We start from the raw sequence: 19,876 nt of genomic DNA, 5'->3' as shown, positions 1-19,876 counted from the left end.
GTCTAAGGGATCCACATACAGTACACTTTTGTTGACCATTCTTCCATTAAATTGAAAGTAGCAAAGCAGCATCGCAGGGCAGCATTGCTCTAAAAGTTACCCCATGTATCATCACCTTAACATATTCATCAATTTGACAACACATGTGTAGGCAAATTATCACAACACATGCAAATAAAGAAACCGAAATGGGTCGGGGGACCCATAACTGACAAACTCAGCTATAATCTTTATAATCTGCAGTGTTGTCGGATTATTAAAAATATACAAACCACAAGGAAACGTACGACCAGGAAGTTAAAATAAACAAAAAAGCTCACCTCTCAGATCTCCAACAACTCCGCTAACTCCAAACAAGAACCAGCAAGATTCATCACTTTTTAGGCTCCCTCGATACATTTCTGTTGTGGTCTACGCTATTTGTTTCTGGTTCTTTATTTGCATAGGTTTTCTTAACTTGCAGCATGTTTGAGCTCTTTCAGCCACCATATGAACTTCTGAAAAACTTCTGATCAATATCTAATACCTTAATAGTGAGAATTTCTGTGGAGGTGAATGCATATTGGTGCACTTGAGGAAAGCTTGCTCCCATAAAACCCATGTAGGACAAGTGATGTCATTGGCAAAACCTTTTCAAATTTGGATTTGTGCCATTGGAGAAAACCGAGCCACCAAAAATCTTGGGGAGCAACATCTGTTCTTTGTGAGGCGAGGCCATTGCGTCAGCTAGCGGTTCTACCAGATGCTGACACCAATGGTTGGACTTGGAAAAGGGCCCATTGAATCAAAAGGGTCTATGAGGATGGTGCCTCAGTGTCTGCCATACTGTAAAATAATAAAATCTCTCGAGCTTATCTCAATGTTTCTGCAACAACTTAATGCAGTGGGGAAATATATGGGATATCGAACCAAACACACGTTGTTGGTGCATCATTTGCAGTGTTTTAATGCAATAATATGTGTTATAATAGAGAATGAACACAAATCTGTGGTTCAAGGCTGGGAATTCTGTGACTGTGTCAAAGGTTGGAAAGTCCCTGTACGTGCACCATGAAATCTTGTTACCCACCGGCCTCCCACTTCTTGTCTTTTCTACTTCCTCACCATTGTTTTCAACCTCTGCTCATTTTTTTCACATGCATCTTTGAAACTTTTGAAGTTATTCTTTATTTATTACGTTATTTGTTTCAAACGGTGGCTGATATCAAAGACTTTAGCTACACCAAGGTGCTGCATTCAAATTACAATGAATGGAGTCCAACTATATATGAAAATACTTTTTGATAATAACAAGATAGACCTGTTGGGAGCTCCAACATTGGTCTTATTTATTCTTTTGTTGAAGTAATTCAACAGATGTTTAAAGGGAAAGTTCACCCAAGAAGCAAGTTTTTTTATCATTTACTCATGCTCCACTTGTTCAAAACCGGTTTGAGTTTCCTTCTTTTACTTAACATAAAGGAAGATATACTTGGAAAAACTGGCATTCAATTCCATAGTAATGTTGTACCTACTATGCATCTCAGTGACTGCTTTATTGCAACAATTGTGTTCAACAGAAGAAAGAAATTGAAGGTTTAGAACCACCTGAGTCTGAGTAAATGTGGAGGCACTGGTGAATTTTGGATGAACTATCCATTCAGTCAAGTTTAATAGCAGAATTCATGCAAGAAAAACTACATTATCTATGACATTGTGCTGAAAATTCCACAAATCAGGGTTTCAATGCATGCCATAAAATTTTTTTTGCTCTGTCTAGTCCTGTTTAGCATCACCACAATGGAATGAACTACTAATTTATCCTCCTCATAGGAGAACCTCTTGAGATCAGCAAGTTAAAACACAGCATTCACCAGCTGGCCCATATAAGACCTCAATTACATCTGGGTCAAAGCCCAACGTAACCCCTCAACATCTAAAAATTTACTTGCCCACTATGAGGAGGGCTTGAACTATTAATTTTGGCATGGGAGGCCTCTGAACCTCAGTCCCCTGATCTTAAGAGGCGTTGTCCTTGTTAAAGCATCCACCTCCCTTGCCGCAACTGCTGGTTTGAGCTTTGCTTAGAGCAGGTGTTAGACCGAAGGGATTATATTGGTGCCGTGACCCGGATGGGTGTGAGGTTTAGAGAAGTGAGTGTAATGGAGGCCAGCTGGTGAGTACTCTGCAGGTAAACTTCACTCCTCTGATCCCAAGAGGTGTTCTAGTGACCCACACTTTAGCCTCCTCGTTTGGGCATCTGCTTCCCATGCTGAAATTGCTGGTTCCAGCCCCACTAAGAGCGAAGGGGTGGGTGTTGGACAAGAAAGGTTACATTTGAATAATTAGAAATTGCTACCAACTTTTTTTGGCCAGTTACTTTTGATCAAGGACAAAACGAACAATATGGGGGAAAAGAGAAAAGAGTTTTGCTCTTTGTGAGTAAAGTCTGTATGTTTTGTTCCAATGTGACAGCAAATAATCCCACATACTATCAATACCAACGCAATCAATACCAACTGCAATTTGATTTAGTAACTCAAACTGTTCCTTTTTATAACTAGCACTTCTTGTGTGTGTTGCCTTTTCTTGTTGAATTGCTGAATGTCACTTTGCACAAAGCATCTGCTAAATGACTAAAGGTAAATGTAGTGGCTAATTCTCATTTATGCATTTTCAAGAGTTCACACTTAGCTGATGATTGGTAATAAGCTTGTTTGGCATGCTGTCCCAGGAGAGAGCCCTGAGTTTATAAGATTCTCGAGCCCTGGGCACTCTCCCGTTAGCAGGGCAAGAGGGGAGTTTGAGCTCAGGTAGATCTCGATGTACTCCCTCAACTTATTTCTTGCTGAATATAGAATATATTTCTTGCTTGACGAATATAGGGATGGATAAGGAGAGATATACAGCTTGCTAAGAGCTTGACTATGATGCCAATTTGGTATGTTCAATTTTCTAAGGTTGTGTGTTTTTTGGACTGTGGGAGGAAACCGGAGAACCCGGAGAAAACCCACACAAGCATAGGGAGAACGAGCAAACTCCACACAGAAATGTCAACTGGTTTAGTTGGGACTGTAACCAGTGACATTTTTCTGTGAGGCAACAGTGCTAATCACTGGGCCGTGTCGCTCATCTAGAAAGTAGGGGGAGTAGGGGTGGAAGGGGGGATTCTTGAAGATGAAAATACTGAGATAAGAAAATCTGGTTATTTATAGTGAGTTAGGAATCGTCTGATTGCTGAATCAATCATAAGCTAATGTGGGACCAGCTGTGGACAATCATGATCCTCTCGAAATTAGGTTATAAATAAACTTCACTTGGTGTGATTTGCTCATCCCCAATGACAGGTGGGTTTAACGGAGTTTAAAGGCATGCCTCCTTTTAAAAATTGTACATTCTCGTACGAATAAATAATCTAAATTTGTATTAATTAGCCATATTTTCTGACAAAATGTAAAAGAGTTGCATTTTCTCATGAGATCGGGCTGTTAATACTTGCTCTAGTTATATTCTATGTAACGTTTCGGTCTCCTGACCTTCATCAAACATATACACTCATTAAAAAATAACAGCATATCTAAGAAAACAATATTTGCCACTGATGCAGACCAACCACACTGAAAAAGATGATTCATTGGATTCATTGGATTCATTGAAGGCAAGGGGTTGCAAACAATTTATATGGGCTGAATTTAAACAAACAAATTAAATGTACTATGTTCAACTTAATTTGTTTGTTTAAATTCAGCCCGTATAAATTGTTTGCAACCACCTACCTTAAAAAATGTAGTAAATCCAATAAATCATTTTTTAGTGTACCATGAGTAATAAAACAAGCTTTTTCCAGGTTAAAATAATCAGAATTCACACATAAACAGTATCAGACTCTTACTACATCCTCTTTCTTTCTCTCTGCAACTCTCTATCTGTAGGAAGTCAGTACTGGTTGTTCAGGGAAGCCAACCTGGAGTCCGGTTACCCTCAAGAGCTGATGGACTATGGCAGAGACATCCCGTACGATAAAATAGATACAGCCATCTGGTGGGAGCCTTCTGGCTTCACTTACTTCTTCAAAGGAGACTGGTGAGGAGATTTTATGTACAACAAGAATTCTGCCTGTAATGTTTAATGTCTAATTATTGGCCTCAAGTTGTTTTGTTGTTGCTTGTGATATCTTACTGACCCTGATTACCGTTTATACATTATAATTTCATAAAAAAAATGTATTGACCCTCAAATATGTGAATATTACTACTAATAATAATAGTTTCATCTTGAAATATAGTTGCATAAATAATTTATAAATTAAGATTTTATTTATAAAGATACATTCAAAGTAGGAAAAAAAATATCTGCAGCATGTTGCATTGCATATTTCAATATCAAAATGTTGGTTATTATTATTATTTTTTTTTATTATTTAACTTTTACCATTTTAAAGTCGTTCCTACTGTAAGTGGTAAGGTTTCAAACTATTAAATTGGCACAATCCTAACATATGACATTAGTTGGCTTCAGTGTTTTAAATTGCTTTTGCAGTTATGATATACAGTGCTCAACATAATTAAGTACACTACCTGACAAAAGTCTTGTCGCCTATCCAGGTTTTAGGAACAACAAATAATATCTTGACTTCTAGTTGATCATTTGGTATCAGAAGTGGCTTATATGAAAGGCAAAGGCCTCTAGATTACACTTATTTTATCAAAATAAAATATGATCATGTCTTGATTTTTAAATATTTAATTAGGACAGTAAGGTCTGACTTTGCTTAGACAAAAGTCTTGTCACTTAACAGAAAAAATGTACAGTATAGAATATAAAGTCATGGTGCAGTGGAAAAAGAATTAATATTTTGTATGACTCCTATGAGCTTGGACGACTGCATCCATACATCTTTGCAATGACTCAAATAACTTATTAATAAAGTCATCTGGAATGGCAAAGAAAGCGTTCTTGCAGGACTCCCAAAGTTCATCAAGATTCTTTGGATTCATCTTCAATGCCTCCACCATTTTACCCCAGACATGCTGAATAATTTTCATGTCTGGTGACTGGGCTGGCCAATCCAGAGCACCTTGATCTTCTTTGCTTTCAGGAACTTTGATGTGGAGGCTGAAGTATGAGAAGGAGCGCTATTCTGTTGAAGACTATGCCTTCTCCTGTGGTTTGTAATGTAATGGGCAGCACAAATCCCTTGATAGTCCAGGCTGTTGCCATCCACTCTGCAGATCTCTCGCACGCCCCCATACTGAATGTAACCCCAAACCATGATTTTTCCTTCACCAAACTTGACTGATTCTGTAAGAATCTTGGGTCCATGCGGGTTCCATTAGGTCTTCTGCAGTATTTGTGATGATTGAGATACAGTTCAACAGATGATTCATGAGAAAAATCTACCTTCTGCCACTTCACTAAATGATAAACTAGAAGTCAAGTTATTATTTTTTGCTCTTACAACTGGGATCGACGACCGAACTTTTGTCAGGTAGTGTACACCCAATTTTTATCCATTTCTCAGTAAATGTAAATTGCAAATGTTTATTTTTTTCCCCAATTTCTGTTTAACAGAGAGATTTTTTTTTCACACATTTCTAAACTTAATACTTTTAATAACTCATTTCTAATAACTGATTTATTTTATCTTTGCCATGATGACAGTAAATAATATTTGACTAGATATTTTTCAAGGCACTTCTATACAGCTTAAAGTGACATTTAAAGGCTTAACTAGGTTAATTAGGTTAACTAGGCAAGTTAAGGTAATTAGGCAAGTTATTGTATAACAATGGTTTGTTTTGTAGACTATAGAAAAAAATATAGCTTAAAGGGGCTAATAATTTTGTCCTTAAAATGGGGTTTAAAAAAATTAAAACTGCTTTTATTCTAGCTGAAATAAAGAAATAAGACTTTCTCCAGAATAAAAAATATTATCAAACATACTGTGAAAATGTCCTTGCTCTGTTAAACATCATTTGGGAAATATTTAAAAAAGAAAAAAAATTCAAAGGGGGGCTAATAATTCTGACTTCAACTGTATATGCACACATATAATATTGTAAAGCTTCCTATAGAAAATATACATTTAAATGACAGATTTGACAGTTATGAGTGCACTCATATGTTGAGCACTGTAAAAGCAAAGTGACCACCCTGAAAGTGGTTTGAGTGATTTCAGTGTTAATATCGTGCTTATATGGGGTCACTGTGCTGTTGCTGAAATGGCTGTATCGAGGAAAGTCAAAATGATTTGCACTGAACTCTGTTTGATAAACTACAGGTACTGGCGCTTTAATGAGCAGGACAGAGCCGCAGATCAGGACTACCCTAAACCAATCAGTGTGTGGGGCACTTCTGTGCCGTCGTCTCCCAAAGGGGCTTTTCTCAGCGATGATGGAGGTGAGTGAGTCCAACAGCCTGTCTCCTTAATGTACCATCAATCAGATGCTGAAACAAAGGAAGTGAGAGAATGTATGAAATGTGATTTGAGGAAATAATGTGATATTATCGGGAAACACTTATATCACTAAAAGCCCTTTCTCATTAAAGGAATGTACCTGGTTTAAAACGGTTGACAGGATCAATGACGTGCTATCGATTACAGATGCAGATAATAATTTAGTTCTTAAGAAATAGTTAATCTAAAAATAAAATCCTGTCACCTAGATGACTTTCTTTATTTAGTTGAACACAACATTATATATTTTGGTGACAAAAACTATTTCAGTGTTCGTTGACTTCTAATTTAAGAACGAGAAACACAATGGAAGTCAATGGAAACCAAAATTGGGAGCTATCGTAAATATGTTTGGAATGACATGACATTGAGTAAATGACAGAATTCTCATTTATATTTATTTTTATTTATTTATATTTATTATAATTCATCAAATTTGTGCTACTCTGTATGTTATGTGCAATCAGTGTAGTTTGAATGGATAGATTCTACATGTAAACAGACGGTACAGACAACCAGTAACAGCAATCTGGTCAAATGCATTTCACCTCTAATCAGCTCTAAATGCGGTCAAAAGTGGACAAGTAGAAAATATTTTCACTCTGTTCACACCTGTACTTTGTGTTGGCAATGTGTGCAATGTGGCTTTGCTTCTGAAAACGCGAGACGCAACTCTTCCGAATGTTTTGAAAAAAAGTGAAGGATGAAGCACAAGGGTATACAGACACAGCCACTGAACACCTGTAAACAGAAACTTGCAACCATAGTCCCACTTCCAAGTTTTTTCTGACTGGTCCACTGATTTGGAACTAATAGTGAGTACGTTTACATGGACATTAATAATCTGATTTTAATGTGTTTAATACAATACTCTGATTAGGAGTTTACCATGTAAACATCAATTTTTGATGACCTTAATCCGACTAAAGTCATAATCGAACAAAAACAGAATTCGAATTAAGACATGTGGACTATGCCGATTTTAGTCGCATTATTGAAGTGCAGTACAGACATGTAAACACCGCAATCAAACAATTACCATCATGTAGGACTTTTCGCCACATTTTGCGACAGGATTTACACACATTTTACACACACACAGCTGTTTGACACTATTCTCTGCACCTACCAAGTCAGTGAAGTACCACAGACACCTGCATCGCAGGTTTTTTTCCTATATGGCATGTGGTATCAAATTCCATTAAAACAACACTTCCAGCAGTTCATACTCTCATCCAATATCTCGTTTGTCATGAGGAGCATGCATGAAATCTTCCTGAATGAAAGTGAAAGTGCCAAACTGCAGTTAAAGCTTACAAATTAAAAATAAACACCCGAAATTACATGAAATTTTAGAGGAAATGTGGATAGCGTGGTGACGCAATGACGGTAATCGATCTATGTGCTACAACATATAAAAACAGGATCATCAAAGGAACATTCAAAAAGTAAATCATATAAACATCTTAATCATATTATTGTCTTATTCAGATTAAGGCAAATCATTTGAATACTGATGTCCATGTAAATGTAGTCATTGATGAGCAACACTACTGTAAAAGTTGTTTTCGTCTAATAAAATGCATCTAAAAAAACGTGCACAACACTTCAAAAGATGCGAGGCACAAGTGTAACAGTCATACACATCCATCAAGAGCATGTTTACATTGAAAAACAATCAAAAATGTTCAAAATAGTGCATTGAAATTAAAAACGCATTGTATTTGAAACACTAAGTAATGCACTTGCCTCATTTTTCACTTTTTTTGTTTCTAAAACAGCCTATACATACTTCTACAAGGTGCGAAGTACTGGAAATTTGACAACCACAGAATGACAGTGAGCCAGGCTACCCAAAATCTATTCTTAGAGACTTCATATGGGCTGTAACGTGGACCTCGATCCTGACAGAGACACTGATGTGGACCCGGGACGCAAGTGGCCTGACCGGCCACCCTTCAATCCAGACGCTGGCCGAGACAAAGACAAGGACAAGGACAAAAACAAGGACAAAGAGAGAGACAACACCAATGACGCTGACTCTAAAGAAGAGACGGAGGAGAAAACCAATGAGGTGGATGTGTTCTGAAGATAGATGAGACGGAGCGCACTATGAACATCATCATGGTGACGGTACCCCTGGTCCTGGTGCTGTGCATCTGGGATTGATCTACGCCATCATTACACGCTACAGAGGAAAGGAGCACCCAAGTATTTAGTTTACTGCAGACGATCATTGCAGGACTGGGTTTAAACCTCTCGGAATGACCTGCGTCCTGGTTATGCCTTTTTAATTCAATCATCTAAAAAACTTTGCACACAAAAAATACATACACACGCATACAGATACTGATACACACTCACATATTCATGTTCATCCTTCTTTCCTTTCCCATGGTGCTCTCCTAACATCTTGACTAGTCTATTTATATTAGAAAGTTTGCACATTGATTTTGTTTTTATTTTCCTTTTTAATATATTTTTGGAATTTTTCAATCAGTTGTTTGTGGGTTTATCTTCATTTCAGTCTTTAAGATGTCACAAACTTGATCTCCAATTACAACGTAAAAGAATGGGAAGTCTTGTGAAGGTGCTCTAGCAATAGATGCTAGAGGTCATGATCTTCAGCCTCATTGTTAGAGCAAACCGACTTCCATGCACAGAATCGCCAGTTGGATCCCAGTTCAGAGCCAGTTAAAGGCAGTAGGACCGGTGGGTTATACGTGGGGGCTCGTCCGGGATGGGAGTGAGGTTTACGGGGCTGAGTGTAACAGAGGTTAGCTAGCGAAGTGCTGTGCAGGTAATAATCACTCCTCTGACCTCTAAAGGTGCTCTAGCGACAGATGCTAGAGGCCATGGTCTTTAGTCTCCTTGTTAGAGCAACCAACTCCCATGCAAAGTGCAGTAGGAATGGTGGGTTACATGGGGGGGGGGGGGGGGGGGGTGGTCGTCCGGGATGGGAGGGAGGTTTAAGGGGGCTGATGGTAATGGAGGCTAGCTAGCGTAGTGCTATGCCGGTAAATCTCACTCCTCTGACCTCTAAAGGTGCTCTAGCGACAGATGCTAGAGGCCATTATCTTTAGCCTCCTTGTTCGAGCAACCAACTTCCATACAAAGAATCACTGGTTCAGTCCCAGCTCAGAATGGGATAGGACCAGTGGGTTACACTTGCAAAAACAAAAAAGACAGGAAAAGGAAGGATAGGAAGGAGGATATTTCTGCATCCGTTTACCTTTTTTCTGGACTCGCATTGGTTTCCAACTGACCAGGCAGGTCATATATCATCAAAATGGCCACTTGCATCATAACTTGTTCATAATTTGTTGAGATATTATATATATATATATATATATATATATATATATATTATATATATATATATATATATATATATATAGTTGAAGTTATTAGTTGAAATTATTAGCCCCCCTGAATTATTAGCCCCGTAAAATTTTTTCCACAATTTCTGCTTAACGGAAAGATTTTTCAACATATTTCCAAACATGATAGTTTTAATAATTCATCTCTAATACTGATTTATTTTATCTTTGCCATGATGACAGTAAATAATATTTGACTAGATATTTTTCAAGACACTTCTATACAGCTATACAGTGACATTTAAAGGCTTAACTAGGTTAATTAGGTTAACTAGGCAGGATAGGGTAATTAGGCAAGTTACTGTAAAATGATGGTTTATTTTGTAGACAGTCGAAAAAAATTGCTTAAAGGGGCTAATTAATAATTTTGACCTTAAATAGCTCATAAAAAATTTAAAACTGCTTTTATTCTAGATGAAATAAAAAAATCTGACTTTCTCCAGAAGAAAAAATATTACCAGACATACTGTGAAAAATTCCTTGCTCTGTTAAACATAATTTGGTAAATATTAAAAAAGAAAAAAATTCAAAGGGAGGCTAATAATTTTGACTTATATATATAGTAGGGTTTGTCCACATAGAAAGTCTGGGATTTAAAATCTTATTTAAACCTGAAATTAAACAGGTTTATTAAACAATTTTTAAAAAGTTGATTAATTAGTTAGGGTTTTTAAGAAAAAATATTTATTTTCATGCTCATTAAATTACTTTATTTACCATTTTAAGTCAGATCACAAGCAACTGGACTAGGTTATTCAACCACTTGATTGAATTATACCTGCTATTTGTTTTGATATCATAAAATAGGGACTTTTGCCTTCAGTTTGCTTACCTTGTTTGATCATAAAATTTTTATTGGCCCTTCTTTTAACAACTGTGCCTTGTTCCTGCCAGGCAAACTTGTTTTATGGGGTTCAGCCCATATTTGTAAAGCCCACTTGATTTCTTTTTTTTGCAAGCTGGTGTGCTTTTTGTTTCAAAACTGTGGCGATTATATTTTTTTATTGTTAGAAGTTCCTTTTATTTCGGGGGTTTGAAAAGCTTGAACAATTTGCTGAGTGGATATTTATATTACAGCTTTACATTGTTCAATCAAACGAAAATATGAAAAATAGAACTATAAAAATGCATACCACTTGCGTACAACCAATTTTTAAAACGCAGTAAAATACACTCATGAGAACATCTTGGGGCCCAATTATATATAAAAGCCTTAGTAGAGGTCCAGTGTTTCAGTGAATGCTATAAAGTTAATTTAAAAAACAGCGGGGGGTGAAACTATTGCTAACCTCCTTCTACCCCTACCCAAAGCTTTCCCTACCAAAGATATACCACTATCATCGATTGAGGTGGGCCTGGGACAAGAGGGAAAGAAGTAGGGACAACTGTGAGTTCAAAAGGAAAGGGTTAAGATGTAGAAACATTATATCTTAAGTCTTGCCAAAAAGGCTTATGATGGTAATACAAGTGTGAAGAGGATTGTATTACAGGGATCGTGGTATTTTAGGGCTGGGGGTGTATAAAACACGCAGGATTGAAATAAAACCAATGCAAACTTCTTTGGAATGCTGAAACGTACTCATACGCAAGTATGTGAATTATTTAGTTACTTAATTTTTTATGCATTGTGTTCTCAAGCTTGCCACAAGTGGCGGTATTGAGTATGATTGCGTGAATATATTCACAAACAGGCTTGAAATTCAGTTATTGACAGGCAGCTACCCCACATAAAAATGTAATGGAAAATATGCAAATTAGATATATAATATACAAGTTCAGATTTGGATTTCACATATATAAGATATATATATATTGCACATTTTGTGATATATTGCAAAAACGGTTGCTTTAGTTTTTTTAGCCATTGGAATTACTGTATGGAATTAACTATATGTATGATGTATGTACGAAATATGAACATTTTGTATATTTTGTATTGAGCATACGAAATATGTTCAAATATATAACATAAAATTATGTATTCAGTATATGTTTATATATGTTTTTATATATCCATATATGAACATATTTAAATTTATAGCTAATATTTTTGAACATATATGTGCATATTTGTACATATGGTCGAAAAAATATGAAAACGGCCATTTTTGTAGTACAGTGGTCCCTCGCTATAACGCGGTTTACTTTTCGAAGCCTCACAGGATTTTTTTTGTGTAATTTGACTTGCTTTTTTTCTACAGCGCATTGTGTTTTGCGTCCTGATTAGCGCATTGTGTTCTGCGTCTTGATTGGCTGTAGACCATTGTCAGTCAATCTCCTCCATGTCGTGTCTCTTGTTCAGTGCAGAATGCGTTCAGCTTGCCAAATGTACATGTAAATGTCCTCCGATCGCTAGCAGTGTGACTCTGAAGTGCTGTTCTGTAAGTTTGCAAAATTTTCTCCCCACAATGTCGACGAAACGTTCTGCACCATCAAGTGCACCTGCGGTAAGACGGTAACCATCGCACAAAAAGTTGAACTTCTGGGATGTGCTAAAGGAAGGTAGAAGTTACGCATGCTGTTAGGGCGTAATTATTGAATAATTAAATGAAGACCGAATGCTTTTGATCTTTGGTTTCATTCTATAATACTTGATTTATTTTTCTAGCGAAGGTAATTTGGAGGAACTTTTAGAGTGTTTAAATGAGAGGAAAGCGTGAAAATTTTAATGCCTGTCTGAGAAAGTGTATAAAGTGTAAAGCGAGGGGTTTTACAGCCTTAAAACATCAGTATAAAAATTGTAAAAAAAAAAGCTAACTACTTTGGCGGATTCACGTATTGCGGATTATTTTACAACGTAACTCCCCCGATTAACGAAATATTTTGGAAATCCAAATATCAAACTTGTATGTCATATATAAAATTTGCATATATTGCCATATATCAGATTTCTATGTGGGACAATTGCTAAGCAAGTTTTAGTTAAACTGTTTCATTGCTAGCCTACCTGAAAGCATTTAGGGGATATTTGACATTCAACTCCATCACCTTATCTTGCCTACTAAGGTTTGAGGAAGATTGGATGTTAAGTCTATCTGACAGGAACATGCAATTTGCTGTAGCACATTTGTGTTAGCATACTTGCGTAGAGTGTATTTTTAGCTTTAGCTTGAACCGTTTGATAGATAGCATGCGCAGCAGTAGTATCCCTAAATGCGAGCTTGCTGGCACACAGTCCCGTGGCCCACATTACCAGGATCCACTTCCAGTTATTTTTGGAGCGCATTCCTTGACCAGCAGTGGAAACAGGATGCTTGTTTCATTCACGACTTTTCACGCTAATGTGATCTAATAGGCAAAGCAAGTTTCCTTTTCATTGTAGATATATTGCTGTCAGGTTGGTCTGTGTTTGCTTAGTCTAGTGCCTAAGGTAAGACATGGAAGGCATTATAATGAATCTGCCCCCACTTTTAAAGTGCCTCTGACAAAAATCCCAGTCATATACCCTTCACAATATCTGACAGATTATCTCTTTTCTTAGTGCAAGAAGTAGAGTGAGGCGGGAACGAAAGTGAGTGGTATTATAAATATTGTGCTGTCAGACAACGCAGAGCAGAAAGCACTTTGATAAATATTATTGGAAGAGTAGCGGAGACATAGGACAGTCATGATCAGAATGCTGTCACTGATGAATCCCACCAAATACTGTTGCCAGGCGATCCGCCCCTCCTTACAGTGCTCCTGTCGTCTGGGGAGGATTTGGAGGAGAGTTAATCAGACATAAAAGCTCTTCTGTCCCTCCCCCGACGCCCTCTACCTTCTCCTCCACTTGCCCGGATCAATGAGGAATACATAAACAGGCTTGAAAGATTTCTGAAATGCTCACTCTCAGGGGCTCACTTACTGTAGGCCTTATTCCTTTATTATACCCCTGTAGCCAAGTCTATGTCGGATTTGTACACTTCTTCATGGCCTTTTTTTCCATAATCTGCTATAAGTTTCATGGAATTAGCATGGTAGTTTGGACACACTGTAGTGACATTATAATACAATTTAGGTACACTTTAATTGAACGGGGTGTTCTTGGTCTTATGGCAATCATGTTTTGACAAGTTATGTTGTCATGACAAGACGAAGACGAAGTTTATGACGTATTTGGTTATGTCAAAAGGTCATAACAAAGACATCTCAAAAAATGTCACCTTTGCACTTAAAATGACATAACTGAGGCAAACTACACTTAATGACAGTGTCATAAGCAAGCATTAAAACCTCATTTATATTCAAGACGTGCCATATCATGATTAAAAAAGGGTTGCATTACAGTCTTATGAACACCCCTTCAAGTCAAATGTTTTCCATTTTTAGACACAGTTATGATGGTTATGTGTGGCATACTTAAAGTACCTTGACATCAAAATAATCTACATCAATCGGATAGCTATTTAATGTGGCATTCAGTGCAGGTTCATGGTTCCTTGAGGCTCATGGGCAAACAGCTTTGAAGTCCCATCCCTTCATGTTTGATAGAATAACTTTAGCTGACCAACAACTGTAGCCAGATCCCATGAGGTCAGTTTGCTTGAGGACTTTGGTTACTAGTAGATAACTCTGGCATATCTCCTACTGTGTGCACAAGTCCCTATTGACCATGTCCCACTACATGATCTGAGGGCATGTAACTGTATTCAACAAGCAGGCTGGCAGCTTAGTGGTAATGTCCCACACCAAATGCATTAGGGCCTAAGTGGTTTACTTGGTCTGTAGAGCCATTTACACGACAACAGCATGTCATCACTTCCCTACCGCTACTGTTTAAAAAAGCTGATGCCACGAATACAAGCCTGGTATACATAATATTGGCTGTTTTCACAGATGTGCAAACATGAATCACTTTGAAAACATTGTCATCTAGACGTGAAGGTTTTTCAAAATGCAAATGCATTTCATTTCAGAGAACCGGTCTCTTGTGGCAATGACAAGTTAGGTTACAAGTTAGGTTAGCGTGTCCAAAATAGTCAATGTCCAGCAGAGTGTAGCTTCAGCTTGCCTCATTACACCTCTCTTAAAGTTTATAGTGTCCTTCATTCAAGTGTTTAAACTAGGAATAGAACTAAACTTTTCTGGTCTGTGGCCCTAAAGGAACAGGATTGACACCCTAGGGCAGGAGTGACCATGCAATCATAATCCTGGAGGGCCGTGTCACTGCAGAGTTTAGCTCCAACTTGCCTCAATACACCTGTCTGAAGGTTTATAGTGTGCCTGCCTAGTCAGACCTTGCTTCAGGTGTTAAATTAAGATAGGAGATAAACTGTTTTGGACAGTGGCCCTAAAGAAACAGGATTGGACACCCTAGGGAAGAGGACACCAATCTTGTTCCTGGAGGTCCACTGTTTCTGTGGAATTTAGGTCCAACTTGCCTTAACACACCTGTCTAAATGTTTATAGTGTGCCTAGTAAGACCTTGATTCAGGTGTTAAATTAGGATTTCCCTATACCTATTCTGGACAGTAGCCTACAGAAGTAGCTTTGGACAACCCTAGGGCAGGGATCACCAATCTTGGTCCCAGAGGTCCAAAGTCCCTGTGGAATTTAGCTCCAATTTGCCTCAATAAAGTCCCTGGCGGAATTTAGCTCCAACTTGCCTCAATACACCTGTCTGAACGTTTATAGTGGTGCCTAGTCATATCTTTATTCAGATGTTAATTAGGGTAAAAGCTAAACTGTTCTGGACAGTGACCCTAAAGGACATGATTGGACCCCTAGAGCAAAGGTCACCAATCTTTCTCCCAGAGGGCCAGTGTCCCTGCAGAGTTTAGCTCCAACTTGACTCAATACACCTGTCTGAAAGTTTATAGTGTGCCTAGTCAGACCTTGGTTCAGGTGTTAAATTAGAATAGGAGCATAGAATTCAGCTGTTCTGAACAATGTCCCTACAGGAGCAGGATTGTACACTCTAGGGCAGGGATCAACCAGTCTTGGTCCTGGAGGGTAGGTGTCTCTATAGATTGTATTTACAACTTGCCTCAACAACACCTGTCTGAAGTTTATAGTATGCCTAGTCAGACATTGATCCTTGATTCAGGTGTTAAATTAGGATAAGAGCTAAACTGTTCTGGTCAGTGAGCAGCATTGGACACTCTAGGGCAGCGGGTCGCCAATCTTGGTTTGGAGGTCTGGTGTCCTTGCCTCAACACACCTACCTGGAAGTTTCAACTTTCCCAATAAGAACTTGATTAGCTTGTTGAAGTGTGTTTGATTAGGGTTGGGGCTAAACTCTGCAGAACACTGTCCCTCCAGGAACAAGTTTGGCGACCACTGCTCTAGGGGAACCAGATTACTTATTATTTGGGGTGTTTTTGGGGTCAGTGATCAGCCAATAGTGTGTCCCACCTTGTAACGAGTCCCCTTTGGCAGTCTTTGAATCACTGAGATCTGGTCCCACTTGTTTAGTCCTGATTTTATATATCAAATATATTTACTGTAACCATGGTACCATTGCAGTAAGGTTGTAAAAGGCACTAGTCTAGATTGCATAAAATGTATGTTTGTTCCTACACTGATTTTTTCTTTCTTGTTTGTTTTCAGAGATAAGTGTAATTAAACAAGATTGTAGTAGACAATGACTGATGAATAATCAAAATGGTCTGTTTATTTGTTAGTTTGTGTTACTGTAGATTTATAGGTCTCATGTGTTCTGTGTCACTTCGAATCAACTCTTGGCCAAGTTTAGGACTGGCTCTTATAACAATGGCCCCTCTCTCTCTTGCTACATTATTGTCCTGCACATTGCTTCTGGCCAACAGGAAGATAGACTGGCCCTCGGCCAGGGCCACGGCGCTTCCTCCCACCAGCGCTCACACTAACATTGCATACTAACAACAGCCTCTGTTCAGAAGGCTTTTGAGTGTGAATGTTCGGGTCACATCGTTCTCATAAACACAGCTCAGGACGATTGCTACTTTATGCAGTGATGGTTTTTTCAAGTGGAAACGACCACTCAAATGGACTGTACAGTGAAGTAGACTTCTCTGTGTGTGTCTGTATATTCTCCTGATATAAACTTGAGCTCTGATCAGAGGTGCCTCCTAAATGTTCACATCCGTCCACACCATTATTAACCCAGTTGCAGTACTTCAATCATTGCTGACTTACTGAAGACAAAAGGTTGAGACAATAGGTGTGTTCAACTGTGTAGAATGAGACAGTGTGTTTGCTTTTGACTGCATTATTGTGTGGTAGAGAATGGTTCGAAATCAAAATCGGTCTTATTACACAATGCATTATGGGCATGTACACTGTCTTAAAGGGAATCTCACTTTACATAATGAGCCTTACACAAACATGCTGTTCAGACAAAATATACAGTAGTAGCAAACCATTAATGTTTAAAGCAATGCTGTTAATGTGCACAAAGTTGCGCTGCGGAGTTTTCCTTAAACACCTCATCTTTAATAATGAACGATAAAATGAAATTGAGTTTGGTTATAATTATCATTTCATATGTTTCTCCTTGTAATATGATCTTAAATTCAGTCATTTCAAAATTGTAAATAGTACCTTTCAACACGTTTCTTTTGTGTTTTGTTTTTAAGATTTTTACCTTGTTAATAACATTCCAATTTGTGTTTTTGATTATTTTCTTATGTAGAAAATGAGGATTTATACATTTGTGTTTGTTCACATCTTCTGAGTGTGTTTAACGATCCATGCTGGACATGTAAACAGTATGAAAGAAATAAAAAAATTAAAGAATTATGTCTGTTTTCTGTTTTGTTCTTTACAGATATGCAAAGATTTAGGTAACACTTTACAGAAAGGTTGTATTAGTTGTATTAGTTATTAGTAAAACATACGTGACCAACATATACAATTCTAAATTGTAATAATTTACTTACAACCCCAAATCAGAAAAAAAAGTCGGGACGTATGGAAAACACAAATAAAAAAGAAAGTAGTGATTTCTAAATTTCCTATGACATTTTATTGCAGATAATACAACAAACATTATTTAATGAGTTCCTCATAATTTGTATTATTATTTTATTGTATTTTTATTTATTATTATTTTTTTTCTAAATAAACACATTCCAATTTTGGTTCTGGCAACACTTTTAAAACCAAGTTAGAACCATAAAGCATTTGCTACTTTGTAATGGTGCCATTCCTTTCACAAGATGAAGTGTTTCAGGTGTAATTTTTTCCCATTCTTGCTGCAAACAAGTCTTAAGGTGGGGCAACATTATGGGGTCTTTGTTATTGCATTTGCCCTTCAAAATGCACCACACATACTCTATTAAAGACAGGTCAGGACTGCAGGCAGCCCAGTCATGTACCTGTATTCTCTTTCTCCACAGCCAGGACTTTGGTGTGTGTAGAATGTGGATTAGCATTGTCTTGTTGAAATATTCCTGGCATCCCTTGAACAGAAAGCAGCATATTGTGCTCCAAAATCTCTATGTACTTTTAGCATTAATGGTGCCATCACAGAAATGCAAGTTACCTTTGCCAAGGACACTGACACAAACCCCATACCATGACAGAGCTGGCTTCTGGACTTGTTGCTAGGAAACAGTGTGTGGGTGACCCTTTTTTAGTCTGGAGGCACACGGAGTCCATTTCTCTTCTCCCCCAAAAAATACCTGAAATACTGATTCATTTGAACCACAGTAACAACTGTTCCACTGTGTGATGGTCCATTCCAGATGCCTCCGAGCCCTGATAAGTCGATGGCGCTTCTGGACACTGTTAACATAGGGCTTCCTATTGCACAGTACAGTTTGAACTGGGATTTGTTGACATAACTACATATTGTGGTACTAGACAAAGGTTTGCCAAAGTAGTACTGAGCCCATGTGGGGATTTCGCTTATAAATAAATGAGGATTCTTGATGCAGTGGATGCCTGCGGGATCGGAGTTGTTCAGCTTAGGCTTGCACCCTTGTCCTTTATGCACTGAAATTCCTCCAGATTCCCTGAATCTTTTAATTATGTTATGCGCTGTTGAAGGTGAAATATCCAAATGACTTCCTGTTGTTTTTGAGGAACATTGTTTTTGAATATTTCAATAATTTTCTCACATATATATAGGCAAACTAGCAATCCTCAGCCCATCTTTGCTCCCAAAGGACTAGACCTTTCTTGGATGCTGCTTTTGTATCAAATCATAATTACAATTACCTGTCGACATCACCTGTTTCAAATCACATCTGTATTTAACCGATTTACCTGATTACTAGCCCAGCTTTTTCTGATTTGGGGTTGTACATTTCTGTCCTTGCACACAACTAAACAATGAATCGTATGATCCAACAATAAGAGAAGCTTTATATGATTAGCCAACCATCTTTGACCAAACATGAAAAAGCACTTTGATCTAATGTTCATTGTTATGAATGTCTTTCATGGTCGCTTTGTCCGCACTGACCTGTACCGGGCTCTCCTCTGTCCCAGGAGAAAAAAATTAGGTCCCTGAATCAGCCTGCACTTCCTCTCCCTCAGGAAAGAGCAGGGCCACATGGGCCATGGGAGACTGGGCGGACATTTATAGAGGCCTGCTGAAATACAAAAAAAAAAAAAAGAGAAGAGAAACAAGTGATCGAAGCATGAAGAACAGGTGCTGCAAAGCGGCCTGCAGGAATCCAAGCAGAAACAATAAATCCATGAGAGTGCTGTTAATTTATATACAGTTTTAATTACTATCATCTGTGCAGGAAGCTTTATGGACCACTGCCAGATTCACTCTCTCAAAACCACCAGAGCACCTCACTGTACTGGAGTTTTTATTTAAAAAGTCTATAAACAAAAGCATGGCCTGATGAGGAGTTGTGTTGCACAGAAAAAACAAATATCAGTTCGTTTTAAATGACTTTCCAACCTTCTGCATGTTGTGTTTTGTTGATCAAACATTTTTTTATGAAGTACTTGATAAAATAGATCCCATGAGATACTTTGGACATAATAAATAACATAATGTTATCACACTGTATGCATAAATAACCAAAACCAGTGTTTCTCACCACGTTCTTGGAGGACCACTAGCACTGCATGTTTTGGATGTCTTCTTTGTCTGTCACACCCAATACAGGTCTTTCAGTCTCTGCCAATGAGCCGATGACCC

General features: G+C 37.9%; 1 protein-coding gene across 1 annotated transcript in view; it reads left to right on the top strand.

The window, feature by feature from the left end:
- mmp15b (matrix metallopeptidase 15b) overlaps positions 1-8,932 on the top strand; it is a 61,586-nt gene extending 52,654 nt beyond the window's left edge. Inside the window, 9 exon segments of the mRNA XM_056462321.1 lie at positions 3,912-4,062; positions 6,260-6,378; positions 8,218-8,232; positions 8,235-8,270; positions 8,273-8,313; positions 8,316-8,480; positions 8,483-8,591; positions 8,594-8,619; positions 8,622-8,932. Coding sequence (XP_056318296.1) covers positions 3,912-4,062; positions 6,260-6,378; positions 8,218-8,232; positions 8,235-8,270; positions 8,273-8,313; positions 8,316-8,480; positions 8,483-8,591; positions 8,594-8,619; positions 8,622-8,690 — 731 coding nt within the window. The 3' untranslated portion in view covers positions 8,691-8,932.
- Positions 8,933-19,876: the final 10,944 nt, after the last annotated feature.

This window comes from Danio aesculapii, chromosome 7 (assembly GCF_903798145.1).
Source record: "Danio aesculapii chromosome 7, fDanAes4.1, whole genome shotgun sequence".
Taxonomy (NCBI): domain Eukaryota; kingdom Metazoa; phylum Chordata; class Actinopteri; order Cypriniformes; family Danionidae; genus Danio; species Danio aesculapii.
Note: the sequence above shows the minus strand (reverse complement) of the source record. Positions and strands in the feature narration are given on the sequence as shown.